The following is a 24840-nucleotide window of genomic DNA, read 5'->3' on the forward strand; positions in this document are numbered from 1 at the left end:
TCGTGATTATCTGGGTCATGAAGATCTTTTTTCGTATAGTTCTTCTTACCTCTTGTCACCTCTTCTTAATATCTTCTGCTTCTGTTAGGTCCATACCATTTCTGTCTTTTATTGAGCCCATCTTTGCATGAAATGTTCCCTTGGTATCTTTAATTTTCTTGAAGAGATCTCTAGTCTTTCCTATTCTATTGTTTTCCTCTATCTCTTTGCACTGATCACTGAGGAAGGCTTTCTTATATCTCCTTGCTATTCTTTGGAACTTTGCATTCAAATGGGTATATCTTTCCTCTTCGCCTTTGCTTTTCGCTTCTTTTCTTTCCACAGCTATTTGTAAACACTCTTCAGACAGCCATTTTGCTTTTTTGCATTTCTTTTCCATGGGGATGGTCTTGATCTCTGTCTCCTATACATTGTTACAAACCTCTGTTCATAGTTCATCAGGCACTCTGTCTATCAGATCTAATCCCTTGAATCTATTTATCAATTCCACTGTATCATTGTAAGGGGTTTGATTTAGGTCATACCTGAATGGTCTAGTGGTTTTCCCTACTTTCTTCAGTTTAAGTCTGAATTTGGCAATAAGGAGTTCATAATCTGAGCCACTGTCAGCTCCCAGTCTTATTTTTGCTGACTGTATAGAGCTTCTCCATCATTGGCTGCTAAGAATATAATCAGTCTGATTTCAGTATTGATCATCTGGTGATATCCATGTGTAGAGTCTTCTCTTGTGCTGTTGGAAGAGGATGTTTACCATGACCAGTGCATTCTCTTGGCAAAACTCTGTTAGCTTTTTCCCTGCTTCATTCTGTACTCCAAGGCCAAATTTGCCTGTTACTCCAGGTGTTTCTTGACTTCCTACTTTTGCATTTCAGGCCCTATAATGAAAAGGACATCATTTTGGGGTGTTAGTTCTAGAAGGTCTTGTAGATCTTCATAGAACTGTTCAGTCTGAGCTTCTTCAGCATTCCTGGTTGGGGCATAGACTTGGATTACCATGATATTGAATGGTTTGCCTTGGAAGTGAACAGAGATCATTCTGTCATTTTTGAGATTGCATCCAAGTACTGCATTTCAGACTCTTTTGTTGACTATGATGGTGCTCCATTTATTCGAAGGGATTCTTGCTCAAAGTAGTAGATATAATGGTCACCTGAGTTAAATTCACCCATTCTACACCATTTTAGTTTGTTGATTCCTAAAATGTCAATGTTCAGCCTTGCCGTCTCCTGTTTGACCACTTCTAATTTGCCTTGATTCATGAACCTAATATTCCAGGTTCCTATGCAGTATTACTCTTACAGCATTGGGCTTTACTTCCATCACCAGTCACGTCCACAACTGGGTGTTGTTTTTTGCTTTAGTTTTGTCTCTTCATTCTCTCTGGAGTTATTTCTCCACTGATCTCCAGTGGCATATTCGGCACCTAAGGAACTGAGGAGTTCATCTTTCAGTGTCCTATCTTTTTGCCTTTTCATACTGTTCATGGGGTTCTATAGACAAGAATACTGAAGTGGCTTGCCATTCCTTTCTCCAGTGGACCACATTTTGTCAGAACTCTCCACCATGACCCGTCCGTCTTGCTTGGCCCTACATGGCATGGCTTATAGTTTCATTGAGTTAGACAAGGCTGTGGTCCATGTGATTAGATTGGTTAGTTTTCTGTGATTGTGGTTTTCAGTCTGTCTGCCCTCTGATGGAGAATGATAAGAGGCTTATGGAAGCTTTCTGATGGGAGAGATTGACTGAGGGGGGAATAAAAGGCTACAAAGTTAGCCTTACTTTTAACTAGTCCAGCCTCTGTGTAGCAGACATGTGGATCTAATACAAATCAATAAAAATACTATTAAATTTTTAAACACCTCTGTGCTTTTGCTTCTGTTATCTTTGCCTGAAATTCTCACCTCTTCCTGTCTTCCCCATCATACTCAAATGTTAAGTCTTAATTTATGTGTCATTTCCTCTCTGAAGGATCTCCTGAATCTTTCCAGCTCCCAGGTTGGCTTATCGAATCTGTTCTGGGAACCTTGTGATATCCTTTACATCTCTCATAGAATTTATGATAAGCATTGTTTTTACATGGTTACATGTTTCTTCTCCCCTCTTTTAAAATGGAAACATTTGGAGGCTTTGTTTGTTATGGTATAACTTACACATAGCATAGTGCTTACCATATAATAAAGAACCTCTGAAGGACTTTTTAAAGAGTGAAGGAATTCTAATAGTTATTGGATTTCCATACCTTTGTATAACAAAGCCACCTGTTCAGATCTCCCTGAAAAAAATGAAACAATTTCAAAGTAAAATATGTTTGTGTGTATGTGCATGCTAAGTCACGTCAATTGTGTCCAAGTCTTTGCAATCCCATGGACTGTAGTCCATGAGGTTCCTCTGTCCATGGGATTCTCCAGGCAAGAATATGGAGTGGGGTATCATTTCCTCCAGAGGATCTTCCTGTCCCAGAGACTGAAGTCATGTCTCTTATGTCTCCTGCCTTGGCAGGCGGGTTCTTTACTACTAGCACCACCTTTAATACACTTTAATAGTTACTGTTCCACTTCTGATTCAAAAAGGCAAACAGCATGCAACTTCTACAGCCCTAAAATTATGAGCAGCAAAATAGAGCTATTTCAATCAGTTGCCGGAAGAGGAAGGCTGGACATTTAAGTTCTTATTAATAAGCAGAGTGGAACAACTGGCAGTCCACAGTATGTATGGATGAGCCACAGATACAGAGGAAGATTAACTACTAGGCAGAATTCTTTATACTCTGGAGACTTGAGGAAGGAACGTATGAATAACAGTGAGTGTAAAAGTGGGCTGGAAAACAAGCACAGTCCCTCCACCACCTTTGGAAATAGAGAAGCATTTAATCCCCTAGAGAAAAAAAATGAGATTTTTAAAATAAGTAAATAAGCAAAGTTATAATACATAATAACTGTTAAATGAAATTACTTGAGGGTAAAGCCAAATGGTCAAAAGCATAGAGAATCATCAAAATGATAGATACACAAACACTCCAGAGTTGAAGGTGTTCATGCTTTCAAATCAAAAAGGCCTACAAAATTTTCAATTAGGTCCACACTCAACACCTCCTTTGGAAACGGTAAGACAAGCCTTATGAAATGAATATTGCAAGATTTTTTTTTTTCAAGTTATCTACAGAAGAATGAAGAACAGATCAATTCAGACTTCCCATCTGTAACCTTGCTTCCTAGAATACAATTGAAAATTACTTCAGTGCTCGAAGGAAGATTGATTCTCACCTGTGAATTCTGCCTCTAGTAAACCTATCACTCAAGTGTAAAGGTAGAATAAACTCAGAAAGTTTATCTCCTGAACAAGCTTTCTCAGAAATTTGTGTGAAGATATTAGAAAGAAAATAGGTAGGAGCCAAGAAACCATGACTCTAACTCAGGGGGTGTAGAGAAGGATAGATGGATGTGTAATAGGCCTGAAGAGCCACCAATTTAGACTGGAAAGAGGGAAATCTCCAGGGAAGAAGAGCCTAACCAAAGAACAAAAAGTTACTGATAAAATCTTGGTCAAATCAAAAGAAAATGGCCTAAACTCAAACAGGAAAGCAATGCGTTTCCAACATATGAATAGAATGAGTAAGAAATGGAAATAGGATATGTTTTTGTTTTTGTTTTTAAAGCCTGTTTTCTCACTTTCAAGAATAAAAGAAAGACAAACTCCAGTGGGAAGGGGAGATTTGGGAGGAGGACTGTCAAAACAGTGTGATCCAAAAATAAATTAGAGTAAAATGATTTTGCTTTTATAGACCCTCTGACATGTCTATATATAGACCACTCAGGAACTATTAAAGAGACTAGGAACAACTGGAGAAAGGCAAGGAAGAGGATTTTTATCTTATCATAAGTCTAATTTTACATTGTGTTTTCAAAATTCTGGACTATAAAGAAAGCTGAGTGTCGAAGAATTGATGCTTTTGTACTGTGGTATTGGACAAGACTCTTGAGAGTCCCTTGGACTGCAAGGAGACCAAACCAGTCCATCCTAAAGGAGATCAGTCCTGAATATTCTTTGGAAGGACTCATGCTGAAGCGGAAACTCCAATACTTTGGCCACCTGATGAGAACTGATTCACTGGAAAAGACCCTGATGCTGGGAAAGATTGAAGGCAGGAGGAGAAGGGGACGGCAGAGGATGAGATGGTTGGATGGCATCACTGACTCGACAGACATGAGTTTGAGCAAGCTCCGAGAGTTGGTGATGGACAGGGAAGCCTGGCGTGCTGCAGTCCATGGGATCACAAAGAGTCAGACACAACAGAGCAACTGAACTGAACTGATCTATCTTACATCTCTCCTCAGATTTTTTTTCCAAAAAATATTTGATGACTTACAAACAGGAATTATTTAGACTGTTAAAATGTAATTATTTATATTTGCCACATTCTATAAATCTTTAGTCACAGCCTAACAACAGAATTGAGCACAAGTATATTCTTGTAGAATAAATGGCCCACAATTCCCTAAGGGACTACATCCTTTTGAGAATAAATTGCATTCACCATGTTGCATTACTACATTTATTTTAGAACTAGAGGCTAAATCCATAAAACTTGTAATGATGTTTTTTCCCCCTCCCAGGCTTATGGGAAAAGACTTATTTTCATGACTACTAAGTCATTAGAAGCAATGTTAATTTACTACTATCTCAAGTCTTTTCATCTCTATTATACATTGATTTTCTGTCCTGACCAGAAAGTGTGCATTTTTAATGCTTCAGCTGCAATACATTTTCTTTTGGATATTTTTTCCTGTAAAAAATGAATCAAATACTCAAAACAACTGCCTAAACATAGATTAATAATTTCCTAGAAATGACCAAATAGAGTACACAAATTTTTAGGACAGTCATATTACTAGAGTGAAAGAAACACATGACCTGGAAGTAGGACACAGAATTTACTCCTCATTTATTGCTGTTGGTTGTAGTCTCCATGGGGACCTGAGCTCCTTAAAAACTTAAAATTCCAATAATGGCTGATTATCTGTGAATAGTAAATTCCAAAAACATGGAGTTTTTTTTCCCATGCAAATTGAATTTCTATTTGCTTTTGCACACCCTCTGAGGAGCCTATACATGTCCCAAATTGCCATAACAGAATGGTTTTATAAAATAGGTCTTAGCTTTGTTTTCTGATAACTCCATGTGGCCTTCAAGACTTGTCCCAGATGACATGGGTTTCCTTTCTTTTAATAAACTGTCTCAAGGAAAGCAAAATTAAGGAAGTCAAAACAGATGACATGTTGTCTGAAGCTGATTCACTGATGTCTTTTTATGCTCTGCTCTCCCTCAAAGGAGAGAAGGATGTGTGTCAATTCACAAAGAAATACTCATTGATAAACCAGTATTAATATGTGAAATAATAATTGTAGGAAAAAAAGTGTCTCAAATTGAGGAATCAAAGTTTAGTAGTCAGTAACAATGTGAAATTATTCATCTAAAATTTTAATATGCAAACTGAAAGCAGTATTCAGTTCTTCATTATTTCTGAAGAATGAGTAGAGGTATAATGACAGTCTAATAGTTCATTATTTTTAAAAAAACCAAGGAATGAGAATTCATGAATATTGGCTTCTCTTTCTAAACATCATATTCCTGCTTCCTAAAATTAGCTGTAACCATACTATTTTAAAAGACTTCCCTGATGGTTCAGAGAGTAAAGAATCTGCCTGCAATGCAGGAGACCCAGGTTCAATCCCTGGGTCAGGAAGATCCCTTGGAGAAGGAAATGGCAACCCACTCCAGTATTCTTGCCTGGAGAATCCCATTTAGAGGGGACCCTGGCAGGCTATAGTCCATGAGTTGTACATAACTGTTGTACATAACGCAAAGAGTTGGACATAACTGAGCAACTTTCACATCACATCACATAATATTTCAATCTCTGGATATTTTTGGTAACAAAACAGGATATTGATCCCAGTTTTTCCCACTTGTTTAATTTGGATTACTTATTATAACCTAAACTGATGTCATGGAAAAATTCTATAGGAACAGTAATATACATACATGCATATTTGGTATATAATGAGGGTATTTTTTCAATTATATAGAAATGAATTCTCCCATCAGCTATTTAAAGCTCCTTGCAAATAAATGTAGAGATACTTTTGTTCTTAATTAATATATACTATAAATCATATGCAAATTGTGTTTACATACATATATATGTACATATGCACCTATATGAATTACCATGATCAAATGTTGATTGCCATAAGAAATAATTTTTAAATACCATTTTAATTCATTATTTTTGGAAATTAAGGATACCCTGTGATACTGTCCTTCTGCAAAAATAAAATGTGCATTATTAGGGTTTTGCATTCTTAGTCCTGGAGACATAAGGTTATTTCCTCACTAAATACATTGCAAAACCCATTAACCTTGATATAAGAATGGCAGAAAACAATTTAAAATCTAACTGCTCTTCAAACGGCAAATGCCATGACAGATTTTGGATTTGCCAAAATCTTAACAAAACCTGTTTCATTTGTCAGATAAATTATGGTCCTTTGAGCTGCGCACAAAAAGGCAGTTCAGCATGGTGGTTAAGAGTATGGCTTTGGTTAAGAGCATGGGTCCATATCCCGGCTCTGTTATTTCCTAGTTACATGAGACTGAACAGAACATTTATAAAGTTAATGTGAGGTTTGTAGGATTTGTAGAGGAAGTAATCTAGTGGCATCTGTAAATGGTAGTGGAGATAGTAAGAAAAGAAGATATATGATTCCTATAAATATTACTGTGATTTTGTTATATTCTCTTCTGTTGTTTTTATGAAATCTGAGTAATGGATTTTTAGCTATCTTGAATTCATTTCTAGTTTTGGAATGAGTTTAACAGACCAAATCAGTGGTTACAAATTCTGCAAGGTATTCTTCTTTCTTTCAAAATAACTTGGTTAAATACAGAGAAAGGGAGGGGGGAAGGGTGGGGAGAAGGAAAGAGGAAAGAAAAGGAAGGAAGGAAAGAAGAGAAGGAAGAAAGGGAAAAAAAGGAAAAAATGAGAGTTATGACAACATATCTTGTGGTACTATCACCAAAAAAAGTTCCTGTGTCTTTCCCAGTTAGGAACCACATAATCCTCAGATTATTTTAGACAATTTAAAGCATGCAATTTATCAACATTTTTTGTCATTAACTAATAACTACTGGATATCTCAAATCATATTCTGCTTGCCAGTGTCTTTAGCCCAAATGAAGATGTATTTGGCAATTTCATTTATGACATAAGGTAATTCTTTCATGGGAGCCATTTGTATGTATTTATGTATGAATTATTCCACCAAAGTTAATCTGGGCTTTTCTTTGGGACTCTTGATGCTATAGAGTTACACAATACAGATGCTTTTTATGGATTCTTGCTTCAAATGTCCTTTGCTTGGAATTGAAATCATCCATTTACTTTTACTTCAACATATTATATTCTTTGAAATGCCAGAGGCCTTCAAAGGGTACTAATGAGTTCTTGTCCCAATTAACTATTGTACATTTTTCTTCTTTGCTCTTATGAAAGAGAAAATTAGTTAAGGAAATGAAACTCATTACCAACACTCTAAATTTTATTTGTTGCTACTGTATTCAGTGTTTCAAGGATGCCCACACACTTATTTTAGGCAGGGAGGAAGCTTTCAATTAAATCGAATAATATGTGCCATCAATAAATTGAAACTCTCTACAAATAGCAAATGTGGAAAGTGACGCTTTTTTTCTTAGCCTCTATTTTTGGGCATCTGCCTTTTTGTTTAGCAAAATTAGGCCCACAGGTAATGAACATATCATGACACTCTGTGATCACCTAGAGGGGTGGGATGGGGGTAGGATGGGAGGGAGGCTCAAGAGAAAGGGGATATATGTATACTTAAGGCTGATTCATAGTTGTATGGCAGAAACCAACACGACATTGTAAAGCAATTAGCCTCCAATTAAAAATAAATAAAAATAAATAAATAGAAGTTATCACAAAGGGAAGGTTCATTTTAATTAGAGAAAAATAATAAAAATAAAAATGAAAATGTATGATATTTAAAAGGGTAAGGGTCTTTACTAAGTGATCCCTATGTAAAAATTGTTATGACAAACACTAAGGCTCCATGGGAAAATGAATACAACATGACAATCCCCTGAAAAGGAAATAAAAATGGCTAATGAAAATATGAAAAAGTTCAAATCAGTAAGGTAAGAAATGCAATAAAAATGACACTTTTTCTTTCAGTAGCTTAAAAACATATGAGAACAGACAGTATTCAGGGTTAGAAGGGGTGCAGTGAAATACACTCTGTTGTACATTGGTGGGAGGATAATTTAATAAAATGATTCTGGATACATAATTGTCAACTATATACTAAAAGCTTTAAACTTGTTCATATTACTTAGTTATATTCAGGTTTCTTTTTTAAGGACCAAAATCACACATGAAGATGAGGGTATTTTTTTATGGAGATGATTACAGGGAAATATTTATCATAAAAACATGAAAACAGTATGATGTATAATAATATATAACATTGTTGTTGTTTAGTTGCTAAGTCGTGTCTGACTCTTTTGCGATTCCTGTTGCCCACCAGACTCCTCTGTCCATGGGATTTCCCAGGCAAAAATCCTGGAGCGGGTTGCCATTTCCTTCTCCAAAGGATCTTCTTGACCCAAGGATCAAACCTGCATCTCCACCAGCAGGTGGATTCTTTACTACTGAGCCACCAGGAAAGCCCCCAACATATACCATACCATAATATATTTATTATATTATATAATATATAATATGTAAAAGGTTAAATAAACAATGAAATTGCTGTTATTGTTCAGTTGCCCCGTCAAGTCCAACTCTTTGCGACCCCATGGACTGCAGCACACCAGGCCTCCCTGTCTCTCACCATCTCCTGGAGTTTTCCCCAGTTCATGTTTATTGCATTGGTGATGCCGTCTAACCATCTCATCCTCTGATATGCTCTTCTTCTTCTCCCTCAATCTCTTCCAGCATCAGGGAGTTTTCCACTGAGTTGTCTGTTTGCATCAGATGACCAAAATACTGGAGCGTCAGTTAGCATCAGTTCTTCCAATGAATATTCAGAATTGATCTCCCTTGAAACTGATTGGTTCAATCTCCTTGCTGTCCAAGAGACTTTCAGGAGTCTTCTCCAGCACCATAGTTCCAAGGCATCAATTCTTTGGCATTTTGCCGTCTTTATGGTCCAGCTCTCACAACTGTACGTGATCACTGGGAAGACCATAGCCTTGACTATATGGATCTTTGTCAGCAGAGTAATGTCTCTGCTTTTCAACACACTGTCTAGGTTTGTCATCACTTTCCTGCCAAGGAGCAATTATCTTCTGATTTCACCGCTGCAGTAACCATCCGCAGTGATTTTGGAGCCCAAGAAGAGGAAATCTGTCACTACTTTCACCTTTTCCCCTTCTATTTGCCATGCAGTAATGGGGCAGGATGCCATGCTCTATTTTTTTTTTTTTTTTATTTAGTCTCAAGCCAGCTCTTTCATTCTCCTTCACTCTCATTAAGAAGCTCTTTAGTTCCTCTTAACTTTTTGTCATTAGAGTGCTATCATCTGCATATCTGAGGTTGTTGATGTTTCTCCTGCCTATCTTGATTCTGGGTTGTAATTCATCCAGCCCCGATGCCATCAAGGTGTATATTATGTCAGCAAATCTGGAAGACCCAGCAGTGGCCACAGGACTGGACAAAGTCAATCCTCATCCCAATTCCCAAGAAGGGTAATACTGAAGAATATGCTAACCATCAGGTAATCACACTCAGCTCCCATGCAAGAAAGGTCATGCTTAAAATCTTGCATGCGAGGCTTCAGCATTATGCAAACCAAGAAGTTCAGATATCCAAGCTGGGTTTAGAACAGGAAGAGGAACTACAGACCAAACTGCCAACATTTTCTGGATTATAGAGAAAGCAAGGGAATTTCAGAAAAAAAGATCTATCTCTGTTTCATTGACTATGCTAAAGCCTTTGACGTGTGGACCATGATTAAAGAAATAGCCCCATGAATTCCAAAATTATTTGATATCACATAAAATAAAAATTAATACACATATTTGAGATGAAGCATAATCAGATACATTTCAATTGCACATAGATGAAGAAAATGTACAAACATATAAATTTCAGTTATGAACTGATGAAAGTGCTTATCTCTATTTTTATATTGAGTTGTTTTATATTGTGATGCAAAATGACAAATATAGAAATCATAAAAGCTTACATTTTCAGGGGAAAGGAAAAGAAATTTCATTGTTAATATCTTAATATCCAGAATACAGAGAGACTATGGATATTTCTTAACTGCAGCAGTACTGTGCTGTTAATTACAGCTTGTCGCCAATTTTGCATTTTCCTGCTAAACCCAGATCCTTCTTTGACCAGAATTTCTGTCATCTATGATTCCATTCAAGTTCGTTTAACTAAAATTCTTTTTATCATCTTCAGGCAAACAGAAAATCCTTGATTCTATTTTTATGGCAAATTCTCTATTTTCATGAATCAACTTTTGAGTTTCAACATGGCATCACAGCCATGAGATTCCACTAATTTGATATATAGAAATGGTTTATTATATAGAAATTACATAGAAATAGGTAACTAGTACAGAAATTGAGTGATACTATAACACAAACCTAAAATGCATGGCATTACCTTTGAGACAAAGTGGCAGATGGAGGCCAGAAGGACAGTGAGAAGACTCTCAGGGAAAACAGGAAAAACAGTAAAGAAATGGTTTTTGAGGACTGGAGAAAAGAAGACTCAGAATAATTATTGTGGGAACAATAAGGCTAAATACCACCTGCAGTAACTTTGAAGAAAGAAAATATACCTACAAACATGTGGATCTGGCTAATGGGATTTCCAAGCAAACAGTTGACAGTATTATTTGTCATCTTTTAGCTACACATAACACCACACATAACATGATATCATGAGAGATAAGCTAAAGGAACAGTCCCATTTTCAAGTACAATTTAGAGGGTACATTGTTAACTGAAGACTTGCTAGGTTGGAAAATAAAAATTTCACATTTACAGCATCTCCAGCTGGAAAAAGATTTTCCAAGTAAAAACGTTGTCTCAAGGAAAAGAACAAATTCAGAATGGTGTCTGCAAGTCAAAATCAAATCAAAGATGCAGTGCTAAGACACGCTGTTAAGATTTCAGAAGATTTAAGAGATCCTCTCAATTATATGAAAGTTCTAACAATCTTAAAGGCATGCCATGGCATCCTAACTCTTATGGAACACTGTAGACAGTGTCCTATCTTGAAAAGATTTGTGCATATGTAATTTAAGAAGATGAGTTTAATTTGGTACACAGAAATCTCACAAAAAATTTTGAGAGTTGTAGCAATTTAAAAGTGGTAGAGAGTTCAACCAATAACTTAGATTACCACACTCTATTTCAAATTGCCTATCAGGCTCTTACTAGTCTATACAGCTCAGTATTATTTTCAAATGATAATAAACACAATTTTTTTAAACAAGGTAAGCTTTTAAATACCAAGCATTGTGCCAAGGTCATTTTATATCGAGTTGGTCAAACAGGTGTCACAGAAAAACCCAATGAACTTTTTGGCCAACCCAATATAATATCCCACTCACTCCTCAAAACAAAGAAGCAAAAAACTTTTAAGCCATTCAAAAATTTTGATCCACACCTAGATTTTTATTCTAGGAACTTTATCACAAGTGGAGGTGACATACTTATATGGTGATACTCAGAGTAATACTATTTATTAGAATAAAATCATGGTGGAGCCTCAAAGTCTAATGGAAGAGGAATGGTAAATTGAGACTCTTTCACATAATGGCATGTAACAATTAAATTAAAGCATGTGGCTGACTTTATTTTGGGGGGCTCCAAAATCACTGCAGATGGTGATTGCAGCCATGAAATTAAAAGACGCTTACTCCTTGGAAGGAAAGTTATGACCAACCCAGACAGCATATTAGCAGAGACATTCCTTTGTCAACAAAGGTCCGTCTAGTCAAAGCTATGGTTTTTTCAGTGGTCATGTATGGATGTGAGAGTTGGACTATAAAGAAAGCTGAGCACCAAAGAATTGATGCTTTTGAACTATGGTGTTGAAAAAGCCTCTTGAGAGTCCCTTGGACTGCAAGGAGATCCAACCAGTCCATCCTAAAGGAGGTCAGTCCTGAGTGTTCATTGGAAGGACTGATGCTGAAGCTGAAACTCCAATACAGTGGCCACCTGATGCGAAAGGCTGACTCATTGGAAAAGACCCTGCTGCTGGGAAAGATTGAGGGCAGGAGAAGGGGACGACAGGGGATGAGATGGTTGGATGGCATCACTGACTCAATGGACATGCTGCTACTGCTGCTGCTAAGTCGCTTCAGTCATGTCCGACTCTGTGCGACCCCATAGACGGCAGCCCACCAGGCTCCGCCGTCCCTGGGATTCTCCAGGCAAGAACACTGGAGTGGGTTGCCATTTCCTTCTCCAATGCATGAAAGGAAAAGTGAAATTGAAGTTGCTCAGTCATGTCCGACTCTTAGCGATCACATGGACTGCAGCCTACCAGACTCCTCCGTCCATGGGATTTTTCAGGCGAGAGTACTGGAGTGGGTTGCCATTGCCTTCTCCACGATGGACGTGGGTTTGGGTGGACTCCAGGAGTTGGTGATGGACAGGGAGGCCTGGCGTCCTGTGGTTCATGGGGTTGCAAAGAGTCAGAAACACTGAGCGACTGACCTGAACTGAGTCAATATAATCATTACTTTCATTGTTAACGTAAGAAACTAAGGATTGGTTAGGTTATATTGTCCAAAGTCACACAGAATTTGGTAGGTGAAAGAGTTCAACCCTGGAATTATGACTACAGAAAACCCACTCCCATGCACTGTACCACCTCCTTTATATTGGATCAAATTACAATTTACACAAGAAAGTGAACACTACTATCATATCTTATGCATTGAAAAACCCTCTGCAACAGAACACATCCTACTTGTAATCTTGTAAAAAGTATTACAAGATTTACATGGAAGCATACCCCTAGAGAGGACATGTGCTCAACTGGGTGTGTTCCCAGAGAAGACTATGCGGCTCCCAACTCAGCCTTAGCCAGACAGTGGACCCCTTTGTCCCAGCTGCCACCATATTGCCTGTTTCAGTACCCATGAGCTTTATCTGGTTCCAGATGCCAGAGAGAACAGCAGGTCATAGGAGGGCATCTTTTATGTGAACGAGGCTTCATAAGACCCAAGAAGTCTTGCTGGTTTGCACTGAATAAGGCAGATCTTTAGCTACACTGTCTCATATAAATGCCTTTATCAAAAACTTGCTTTACAATTTTAAATAGATACATTTTTTGCTTTGTCAAAAAAACAGAAGCAGCAGAAAAAAAATGATGGCAATAAAAAATCTACATTAATGAAGAGCTATAGCTGAGATCTGAGACACACACAAAAGTAAAAAATCCTAAGTTATGGTTCCCATAGCAACTACAACACAGTTGGATTTCACTTTTATGTTAAGTAAGTTTAACTTGAGTGAGAATGCAAAATACTTCCTCCAAGCCAAAGAAAGAATTGTGAAAGACACAGAGTGGTCCAGACTGTTCTGGCTTTCAAGTATGTCAAATATTCACCCTAATATGTATTAATATCTTTACATTAATACTATATGATCTTTTGTATTGATTTTAAACTACCTTTATTCAGTTGACAAATATAATTATTTAAAATGGGAAAAAGTCCCATTAGAATCTGTTAAATTGGAAAACATGACTTTATAATTTTTTGCATAGCATTGCTATTGTCCTTGTAATTACAAAAGAATATTTGCTGAAAGTACAATTTATTGGTACTTTAATAAAGTACCATTTATTGGTACTCACTGCCAAGTGCTTTAAATTTGACAGTTTTTTAATTACTGTAGCTAAAACATGAAAGTATATAAACAAGTACATGGTACTTTAAAGAGAGAGTTTACAAATAATTTTCAAGACATATATAGTTTGCATATTTTTCTCTATTTCAATAAAATTTTTAGAAAACAGGAAGGGTACTTACTCCTGTTATGTAACGAGGTCTATATTGAATGGTTCCAAATAAACCAAGAATGACGATAATAATATGTACAAAATTTGCCAGGATAGGTGCCCACTGATATCCAAGGAAGTCAAATATTTGCCTCTCCAGCACACAAACCTAGAATAGCAAAATAGGATATATAGATAAGCACAATGATGAGAGAAAAAATGGATCACATTGACATGATAATTAGCAACTATAACTGTGTTACCATATCTGGCATTTGTCTTTAACAATGAGAATGACATTTTGGGGTATATTTCAGAGGAAGACTATGGGAGCTACGGATCCCAAGACAGCTGCAATCCTTTCAGGGATGATTTTGTGGCAGCATCAAGTAGCATTCGCAGGATGTCATCTGTGCAGTCACAAGATAAATTATATTGTCATATGCACTGTCAAACACTTGAAGTCATCACCCAGCAAGCTCGGGGAATGACGTCCACATGAAGGCTTTGTTGTTAGAATCTGCTCAGATGTCATCGTATAAGTTGGGAATAGAACAAACGGGGTTGATGGAGAGGAAAAAGAACTCTTCAGCAAGTCAAGAGACCAGACTTTGGATGTTGATCTGTCACTAGACAGCTGTAGTGCCCCAGGAAGTCATTTCTTTTCTCTGGGGTCTGATTCCTTATTTGTAAAATGTAAGACTTTGACGAATGTCTAGGGTCCTTCTAACCTTAACAGGATTAGATTATAAATCAAATGTGACTTTTTTTTTTATTATATCCAGTTATCTACAGTAACCAGGAAAAAAGGAGGGCCCTAAAAGAAACTTCAAACAATGGACAACAAAAATAAAGCATCGCTGTTTAAAAACAAGAAACAAGGCATTTCAAATTCTTCTGTATTCATCTGTGCTTAGAAATTTACAATTAAGTCATATGTAAAAATCTAAACAGTGGCAGGAAAAAAGCAAAACCAATCAACCAACCGACTCACCAAAAAAAAAAAAACAACCGCTGAGACTGATCAGTAGTCCAGAAGTGCCGTTTTATACCAACAAATGAAACTTGAATAGCTAGCAAGTCTCTCATCAGATCTAACAAAGCAAAGGGAACAGTGTGAATTAAACTCAGCTGTATGGTTCCTGCCTGCCCTCAGGTGGAATGACAACAAAATAAAACATTGTAAACAAACCTGACATTAAGCACAGGCATTCAACAATTGGTTTTCAGCTAGCATTTAGAGGAAAATGATTTTAAAACCCCTAAGTCACTAACTATACTTTATCACTCTGCTTTAATACTTCTTGTCAAAAGGACACACTAACTCTTCAAACAGACAGTTTGCTTTTAAATTAAATACCTGTAGCCTAGTTGGAAGACTTCTAGAATGATCATTATTCCCACTGCACTTCTTTTTTTTTTTTTTTTAATTTTTTTTTTTTTTATTATTATTATTTTTTTTTTCCGGATTGGGAATACATGTAAATCCATGGCTGATTCATATCAATGTATGACAAAACCCACTGCACTTCTTTAACTGACAGCACATTTTCTCATCAGGCATTGAAGGAGAAAATAAACTCATGACAACTGTTGGCATAACACCTCTATTTCCTAAGACACACCAGGTACCATGTTATACTGTAACAGTAATAGTCCAGCCTAATAAAATCTTAAGTTTCACTTAGTCTTGGCAGTGAATTAAAAAAAAAGAGAGAGAGAATCTCGGATCTATATTCTATCCTACATATTCTAAATACAAAATACCTACCAGAGTCCCAGCAGTGGAATATGATATTCTGATTGATTAACAGTCTGTCATGGAATATGCACATAACCCAAGCCTCATAAACTCTGAAATGTCTCCTGATGAAACACTCCTTCAACTGTTTCCATGCAGTCAACACTTCTTATGAAGAGGCCCATTTGTGATGTTAAGCAGTATTACATGTGCCTTGTTGGAATCCATCAATGTTACCAAAAGATAAGTGGATGTTCTCAGCATTGCTAATCGTCTATATAAAAGCTCCTTCTAACACAGAACTCTCTTATCCTTATCCTATGAATAAACAGTAAGTAGAAATGTGAAACAGCAGCAAGAAGCATTTAAACTCTATAAATTTTGAGCATCATAACTGTGGGGACACAGCAGGGAAAAAGTATAGAGGATGAAGCACATCATTCAAACAGTGGGAAATCTCTCAATAAATGCTCCAATTATGGAACAAAAGAGCAAGCACCATCGTTAATTATAAAAAAAATATAGATGATAATATACTCACTAAGACTGCAAAGCTAAAATGAAGTTGCATCAACATTTATCAGCCTTTTTTTATGACAGAACTAATAGTTCCATCAAACATTACTTACGAGGTTATGCAGACTGAACAAGCTAATGTGCAGTTTTTCACTTATAGCATTTCTGCTATTATAGTATTTCACTTATATAGTATTTCTCCTCTTTTTGATAGGGTTTTTAGTCATCATAAGAAGCTCTATCACAGGTTCTATTTAGAACTAGGGCCAAAGAATTGAAGATTTCAGTGCATGCAAAGGGAATAACAATTTATAAAGTGGGTACAGTCTTTCCTAAGAATTCTTTCCAAAAGGAAGTATATTAACTCTGAAATTACAGGGAAATTGTGGCACTGGAGGGAAGAGAATATTTTCTTTTTTAATTTTTTAAAGTTTAAGTGTACTTGATTTATAATGTTGCATTAACTTCAGGGGTACAGCGTACTGATTCAGTTATGCACACACATGCACAAAAATATATATGTTCTCTTTCATATTATTTTGCTGTATAGGTTATTACAAAATAATGAGAATAATTCCCTGTGCTATACAATAAGTCCTTGCTGACTATCTATTTTATATTTATTAGTGTGTATGTTCATCTTAACCTCCTAATTTATTCCCTCATCCTCTTTGATAACCTAAATTTGTTTCCTATGTCTGTGAGTCTTTTTCTGTCTTGTAAATAAATTCATCTGTATCTCTCTCTCTTTTTTTTTTTATTTTAGATTTCACACATAAGCAATATCATATCTTTGTCTTTGTCTGACTTACTTAGTATGATAATTTCTAGATCCATCTATGTTGCTACAAATGGCAATATTTCATTCTTTTTTATGGTTGAGTGCTATTCCTTAAACCACTTACTACAGGTGAGGCATTCATACTATTCCCTGGTCATATATCACTGCAGTGAATCTGCACAAAACGCAGAGAGATAAATATTACTGTCTTATTTTTTGGGCTAAGAAATCTAAGATGTATTATGTCTAAGAGATTCTCCTACAGTCTCAGAAGTGGTAAATGGTCCAGGAGGAATGTAGGCCTATGGGCATGGCCAGTGCGGTGTCTCTATTTTTGAACTCTCACCACAACTAGTCCAAAAAGAAAATTCTTTCTTAAATTGTGTTGGAGGCCTATGCTGGGTACAGGATATATGTGACTTTTTCACCTTCTTTATTTTAGAATAGCGTAGAGAATTTCTTTGATCATGCCTATCAGCTTACAACATCAGATTTATCATCGTTGGTCAAGGCAGAGCTCCTTTTTATTTTATTTTCTAAGAAGATTGTGCACATGGACATCACCAGATGGTCAATATCAAAATCAGATGGATTGTATTCTTTGCAGCCAAGATGGACAAGCTCTATAAAGTCAGCAAAAATAAGACCAGGAGCTGACTGTGGCTCAGATCATGAAGTCCTTATTGCCAAATTTAGGCTTAAATTGAAGAAAGTAGGGAAAACCACTAGACCATCAGGTATGACCTAAATCAAGTCCCTTACAATTATACAGTGGAAGTGACAAATAGATTCAAAGGATTAGATCTGATAGACAGAATGCCTGAAGAACTACGGACAGAGGTTCGGGACATTGTCAGGAGATAGGGATCAAGACCATCACCAAGAAAAAGAAATATAAAATGGTTGCCTGAGGTGGCCTTACAAGTACTTGAGAAAACAAGAGAAGCTAAAGGCAAAGAAGAAAAGGAAAGATATTCCCATTTGAATGCAGAGTTCCAAAGAACAGCAAGGAGAGATATGAAAGCCTTCCTCAGTGATCAGTGCAAAGAAATAGAGGAAAACAATAGAATGGGAAAGACTAGAAATCTCTTCATGGAGAAGGAAATGGCAACCCACTCTAGTATTCTTGCCTGGAGAATCCTGTGGACGGAGGAGCCTCGTGGCCTAGAGTCCATGGGGTTGAAAAGAGTCGGACATGACTGAGTGACTTCACTTTCACTTTCAGAGATCTCTTCAAGAAAATTAGAGATACCAAAGGAAAATTTATGCAAAGATGAGCACAACAAAGGACAGAAATGGTATGGACCTAGCAGAAGCAGACGACATTAAGGAGAGATGACAAGAATACACAGAAGAACTATACAAAAAAAGATCTTCATGACCCAGATAATCACGATGGTGTGATCACTCACCTAGAACCAGACCTCCTGGAATGTGAAGTCAAGCGGGCCTTAGGAAGCATCACTTTGAACAAAACTAGTGGAGGTGACGGAATTCCAGCTGAGCTATTTCAAATCCTGAAAGATGATGCTGTGAAAGTGCTGCACTCAACATGCCAGCAAATTTGGAAAACTCAGCAGTGGCCACAGGACTGGGAAAGGCAGTCTTCATTCCAATCCCTGAGAAAGGCAATGCTAAAGAATGCTCAGACTACCACACAACTGCACTCATCTCACACGCTAGCAAAGTAATGCTCAAAATTCTCCAAGCCAGGCTTCAACAGCACATGAACCATGAACTTCCAGATGTTCAAGCTGTTTTTAGAAAAGGCAGAGGAACCAGAGATCAATGGCCAACATCTATTGGATCATTGAAAGAGCAACTGAGTTCCAGAAAAACTTCTACTTCTGCTTTATTGACTATGCCAAAGCCTTTGACAGTGTGGATCACAACAGACTATGGAAAATTCTTCAAGAGACCGGATTATCAGAAGGCCTGACTGGCCTCTTGAGAAATCTGTATGCAGGTCAAGAAGCAACAGTTAGAACTGGACATGGAACAAGAGATTGGTTCCAAATCTTAGGAAAGGAGTGTGTCAAGGCTGCATATTGTCACCCTGCTCATTTGACTTATATGCAGAGTACATCATGAGAAACACTGGGCTGGATGAAGCACAAGCTGGAATCAACACCAAGAGAAATGTCAGTAACCTCAGACATGCAGATTAACCACCCTTATGGCAGAAAGCGAAGAAGAACTAAAGAGCCTCTTGATGAAGTCAAAGAGGAGAGTGAAAAAGTTGACTTAAAACTCAACATTCAGAAAACTAAGATCTTGGCATCCATTCCCATTACTTCATGGTAAATAGATGGAAGACAATGGAAACAGTGAGAGCCTTTTTTTGGGGTGTGGGGGCAAAATCACTGTAGATGGTGACTGCAGCCATGAAATTAAAAGATACTTGCTCCTTGGAAGAAAAGCTATGACCAATCTAGACAGCATATTAAAAAGCAGAAACATTACTTTACCAATAAAGGTCTGTCTAATGAAAGCTATGGTTTTTCCAGTAGTCATGAATGGATGTGAGATTTGGACTATAAAGAAAGCTGAGTCCCGAAGAATTGATGCTTTTGAACTGTGGTGCTGGAGAAGATTCTTGAGAGTCCCTTGGACTGCAAGGAGATCAAGCCAGTCTATCCCTAAGGAAATCAGTCCTGAATATTCATTGGAAGGACTGATGCTGAAGCTGAAATTCCAGTGCTTTGGCCACCAGCTGCGAAAAACTGACTCATTGGGAAAGACCCTGATGCTGGGAAAGATTGAAGGTGGGGGAAGAAGAGGACGACAGAGGATGAGATGGTTGGATGGCATCACTGATGCAATGGACAGGAGTTTGAGTAAACTCCAGGGGTTGGTGATGGACAGGGAGGCCTGGCATCCTGCAGTCTGTGGGCTCGCGAAGAGTCGTACACGACTGAGTGACTGAACTGACTGAAATTGTCTCCTTCAACCCATGCTCTCAATGTTACTCCTTGCTTGTCCCCTGGACTCTCCTACTTTTTACTCTCTGAAACACCTGACATACAAATATATGCATATAGCCTTGATTAACATTATTGCTTTGTGTGTGTGTGTGTGTGACATTTTCAACTAAAAAACATTTTAGGGAATAAATCTCTTTCATGTTTGTCTGGTAGTGGTGGTGGTTTAGTTGCTAAGTCATCTCCAGCTCTTGGAACCCCATGGACTGTAGCCCTCCAGGCTCCTCTGTCTTCTGTCCATGGGATTTCCCAGGGCAAGAATACTGGAGTGGGTTGTCATATCTTATGTCTATTATGCTGTATATAAATTCTGGTTTTTGGTCATTTGGCTTCTGCACAATAGCCCATTATAAATGCATAACTTTTTTCTCTCCACAAAGAATGCAAATACTATTTTTGAGGCTTTTTAAAAGCATAAGTTGGGGCTATTCTTTATCAACTATTAAAACTATTATCTCTGCATCTGAGATCATCACTGTCTTCTTTTTCTTTAGATCATCAATGTGATTGATTGTATTGACAAGTTTTCTCAGGTTCCATTAACATTTTTTTCCCTGGGAAAATTTTATTAAAATGGAATACTATTTTATCACATTTTCAGTTTGGTTTAAATACAAATTTACTTAGAGTTTTGTATTTATAAACTGATGTATAATTCAATTTTCTTTTTCTCTCATTCTCTGACTTTGTTATGAAGATTGCACTGACCTTGAAACCTAGGTAAGGCTCAACATTTATTTAGACACTTAACAGACTTTGACGAAACCAATCAATTCTATGTTTTATTCCCAAAATCAACCTGTGTCAACTTAGGGAAAAATGGTAAAGTTCATAGATTTTCCTAAATGTTTAGGTTGGTGCCAGCATACAGGCATATATCTTCTCTGTGCACATACATTCTTTTCTATCATTTTATTTACATAAATGGGATTGCAATGTAAATATGACCTTTCACTCGCACTTCCTACTTAGTAATGTGTTGTAGAGGTTTCTTTACATCAACACATTCTGTTTTCATAGCTCTACCTCATTTTATCCTTATTTAGACATTCTATTTTCATAGTCTTTTAAATTCTGTTGGATTTTAACATACACAGGTTGTATTAAACAGCTTTGTATATGTGTGTTGATATATCCACAGATATAAAATTGGAAATGGTGGGTCAAATTCTAGTTGTGTAATTTCAAATATTCTAACAACTGTTACTCTTTGGCATGTTTGTATGTACTAATACATAGACATGAAAAATACTTTTCTCTTCTGCATGATTTTAAATGTGAATTCTAATAGTATTGTTAGTTTAGTCAAGTATGCTTATGCTGAAAAGTTTTCAAAAATCTTTCTGATAATTACCTTTAAGTAAAATTTATATTATTTTCAATGGCAATAAATGTTCATAAAAAGTACCAGTGCAATGTCTTCCTGATAAATAAACTGACTTTTCAAGCTGGAAGAGACTCATTCCACCCTCGTCAATTTATGTCTGAGAAAATTGGGTTCCATTATGTTAATAGTTTGTTAAACTAAATTTGACCTCTTAATAGGAGAATATTCAGCCTGAAACAAATTTGCTTCAGTGTTTGCAAGGCAAGTGGAAAATATTTCTGTTTCTTTGCTGGATATTTCCATTTAATTTTTTATAAGGAAACTGATGGATACATTAAAATATATATTTTTTTAACACTTAAATTGGACACTTAGGGTTAGCTGTTTTCAATTGGTGGGGTGTGGAACTAGTTTCTTTAAGATGCATTTTGCTAAAGACAACAATGATTTCTTAATAAATTTTTCTCCCAAATATTGACATTATTTTCTTGTGTTTGTAAATTTTAATTTCAGCTATACAAATAATATAAAATAAAACCTATTTATGACCTTTGATAGAAAAATAGGCTTTTTTTCCTATTGCATTAGAACATGAGTTCCTCCATTGGGGAAAAAATGGTGTTAAAGGTTAGAAACAACCATAAATTTCTACAGCAAAATTATAAACTGAAATTGAATTGAAATTGCACTTATATATGAGTATCCTTTTCTCCTCTTTGTATGTCTCTGCTTTCAGTGTCTCTACTCTCCTTAAGGAACCTGAGATTTCAGATCATCTCAACTCTCAAATCTCTGAGTAAAAAAAAAATAAGGTAACACAGATGTTAGGCAGATAGAGTGCTTCCAATTAAAGTTCATCTGCAATGTCAAAGAAATTACAAAGTCAGCCAAAAGTTGGTTAGCATACAAATTGTGGAAATTCAGGACTCAATAAAGAAATCATTTGTATTTTAGTTTTTTTCAGGAAAGGATAACTTGTAACATTTGCTTTGTTTTAGCATGAAAAGTAGGAAACGGGGGAGAAAATCAAGATGAACCCTGAAATAGGCTTTAACAGTTCCCAGAATGGGTTCAAAGTTCCTATTTCATCCATAAGGACCATGGGAGTTTAGATAAACTTTCAAGCATAGAGTATAGCTATCTATTTATCAGAATTTTGTTAACAGAATTGCTGCTAAATTTTCTTCCTGCATTCCAGCAGAGTACAGCCAATTTATTGCTCTCAGTTTTATCCACTATTTCCTGCTGCAGAGAGAGCATAAAACACCCCCAGAGGAAATGAGGAAACAGGCCTAGTACTGTTTCCTTGATTCATATAGGAGTCTGGTCCTTCAGCAAGAAGTTCCTGGCCTGAGATCTTGCCTTGCATTTATGTTTCTCCTATGTCTGCCTCTCTGGTGCAGATTTTTCTGTGTCACTGCTGTCTGCTTATGTTGGTAAAACTGCTAATTCTGTCTGTGTTTATTCTGTCCCTTTGCTGCATCTTGTCATGCTAGATCTCATCCACAATCTGGTTACTTACCCTCCCCTGAAGTCTCCTACAATGAACTGTAATTTTGAGCATCTTTCAGATTTGTCTCCTCCAGAATCAGACAAATTAGTTTCTCTTATTTTTAAGCCAATTCCCAAGAAGGCTGTAAAGACTAGAGGTATTGGGTCTTTATAAGATTGTTCAGGTAGTGAATTCTTTGTGATGTTGTATAAAAACATCAATATTATAAAGCAAAACTCTGTATAATTATAACTGATGATGCCCTCTCTTCATTTAAGGTTCTCTGTGTTCAAAATGGACAAGGTAAGTGAGAACATATGTGATCTTTTAAATGTTACATACAGGTGATAGAAGAGACACATTTCTTTCATTTCAACAAGTGACCTGATTCATATACGAAATGAAGAGAATAAACTAAAAGTAGGGTCTGCAATGATTACACATGTAAGATATGGACAAAACCAAGCACACAGCTTTACTTGAAAAGTTTTAGGTCCTCTTAAGTAACTGAAATCAGTCAAGTGTGTGTGGGAATGTGTGTACATTTGTATGTGCAGGTAGGTGTTCATGTGTATTGGTGTGTACACTGGTGTTCACAAAAGGATGTAAAATGAAATTGAAAGATGTTTGATAAAAAAATGGTTCACAGATAGCAATTTATCCTAATTCACTTGAAACAAGGATTTTCTATCTCATTCCACCTAATCACCTTTCTTTAAAAGCAAGAAAAAAAAAAAAATAAACCACAAATACAAATGACAAAAACATCACCAAAAGACGTCTGGCCCCAGTGGCTCTGGTTATAATAGAAATCAATGTGTCATGGTGGTACAGAATTCAAGTTTTAGAATTAGAAAGTCACTGTGTTACCACAAGAGGTAATCTCATTGCTATGAATCTCAGTTTCTTCATCTATAGATTAAGTGTTGTGTTAGTCGCCCAGTCGTGCCCGACTCTTTGCGACCCCATGGACTGCAGCCCACCAGGCTCTTCTATCTATGAGATTTTTCAGGCAAGGATACTGGAGTGGGTTGCCCTTTCCTTCTCCAATCTATAGATTAGGGATATTGTACTACATAGCTCCTAAGATTTTCATGAAGATTAAAGTAATAAAGTACATAGAATACTTATTAAAATGCCTAGGCTGTTCTCTAAAATAGCTGCTATGAGTAGTATTTCAACAATACAAGTTTATATACTGGATTATAATACAAATGTTATTCCAGACTAATACTTGTGTAGAATTTTTTGGGTAGAAATGACCATATATTTCTCATTCAACTGATCACAGTGCAAATAATAACATGGCAGTCATGAATAACCTTGATTATTCAAAGGGATCTTTCTTAATGAATGTTTTCCTGCCTATTTCAATACTCCATTGTATCTAACTATTGTAGTATTATTCCTGTAGTGTTGTTATTGTCCAACTCTTTGCGACCCCATGGATTATAGCAAGTCAGGCTCCTCTGTCCTTCACTGTCTACCAGAGTTTGCTCAAATTCATGTCCACTGAGTCTGTAAGACTACCTAATCATCTCATCCTCCGCTACCCCCTTATCCTATTGTCTTCAATTTCTATGCTGTGCTTAGTCACTCAGTTGTGTCCAACTCCATGACCCCATAGACAGTAGCCCCCAGGCTTTGCTGTCCTTGGGGATTCTCCAGGCAAGAATACTGGCATGGGCTGCCAGGTTCTCCCCTCAATTTCTGTAATACTATGCTAAAAAAGAAAAGACTTGAAACATCAAGTCCTCTGTCATTTTCCATCATTCTCCCCATTTTTCAAATGAGATAAGAATCAACATATATTTTTAAAAAAACTATCTCCATATAGTTAATCACAGTAAAGATTTTCAAGAAAATTCTGGTGAAGATGTGGCATAAGCTCAATGGCACTAAATAAAAACAAGTGCTTACATTTCTTACAAACATTACTGAAACACAAT

General features: G+C 36.7%; 1 protein-coding gene across 1 annotated transcript in view; it reads right to left on the reverse strand.

Moving 5' to 3' along the window:
- The window catches only part of NKAIN2 (sodium/potassium transporting ATPase interacting 2), a 1132096-nt gene that overhangs the window by 573335 nt on the left and 533921 nt on the right, over positions 1 to 24840 (reverse strand). The window contains exon 2 of the mRNA XM_061131719.1: positions 14085 to 14222. Coding sequence (XP_060987702.1) covers positions 14085 to 14222 — 138 coding nt within the window. The remainder of the gene's footprint in view (positions 1 to 14084; positions 14223 to 24840) is intronic.

The sequence above is a fragment of the Dama dama genome, chromosome 28 (genome assembly GCF_033118175.1).
Source record: "Dama dama isolate Ldn47 chromosome 28, ASM3311817v1, whole genome shotgun sequence".
In the NCBI taxonomy this organism is placed as follows: Eukaryota; Metazoa; Chordata; class Mammalia; order Artiodactyla; family Cervidae; genus Dama; species Dama dama.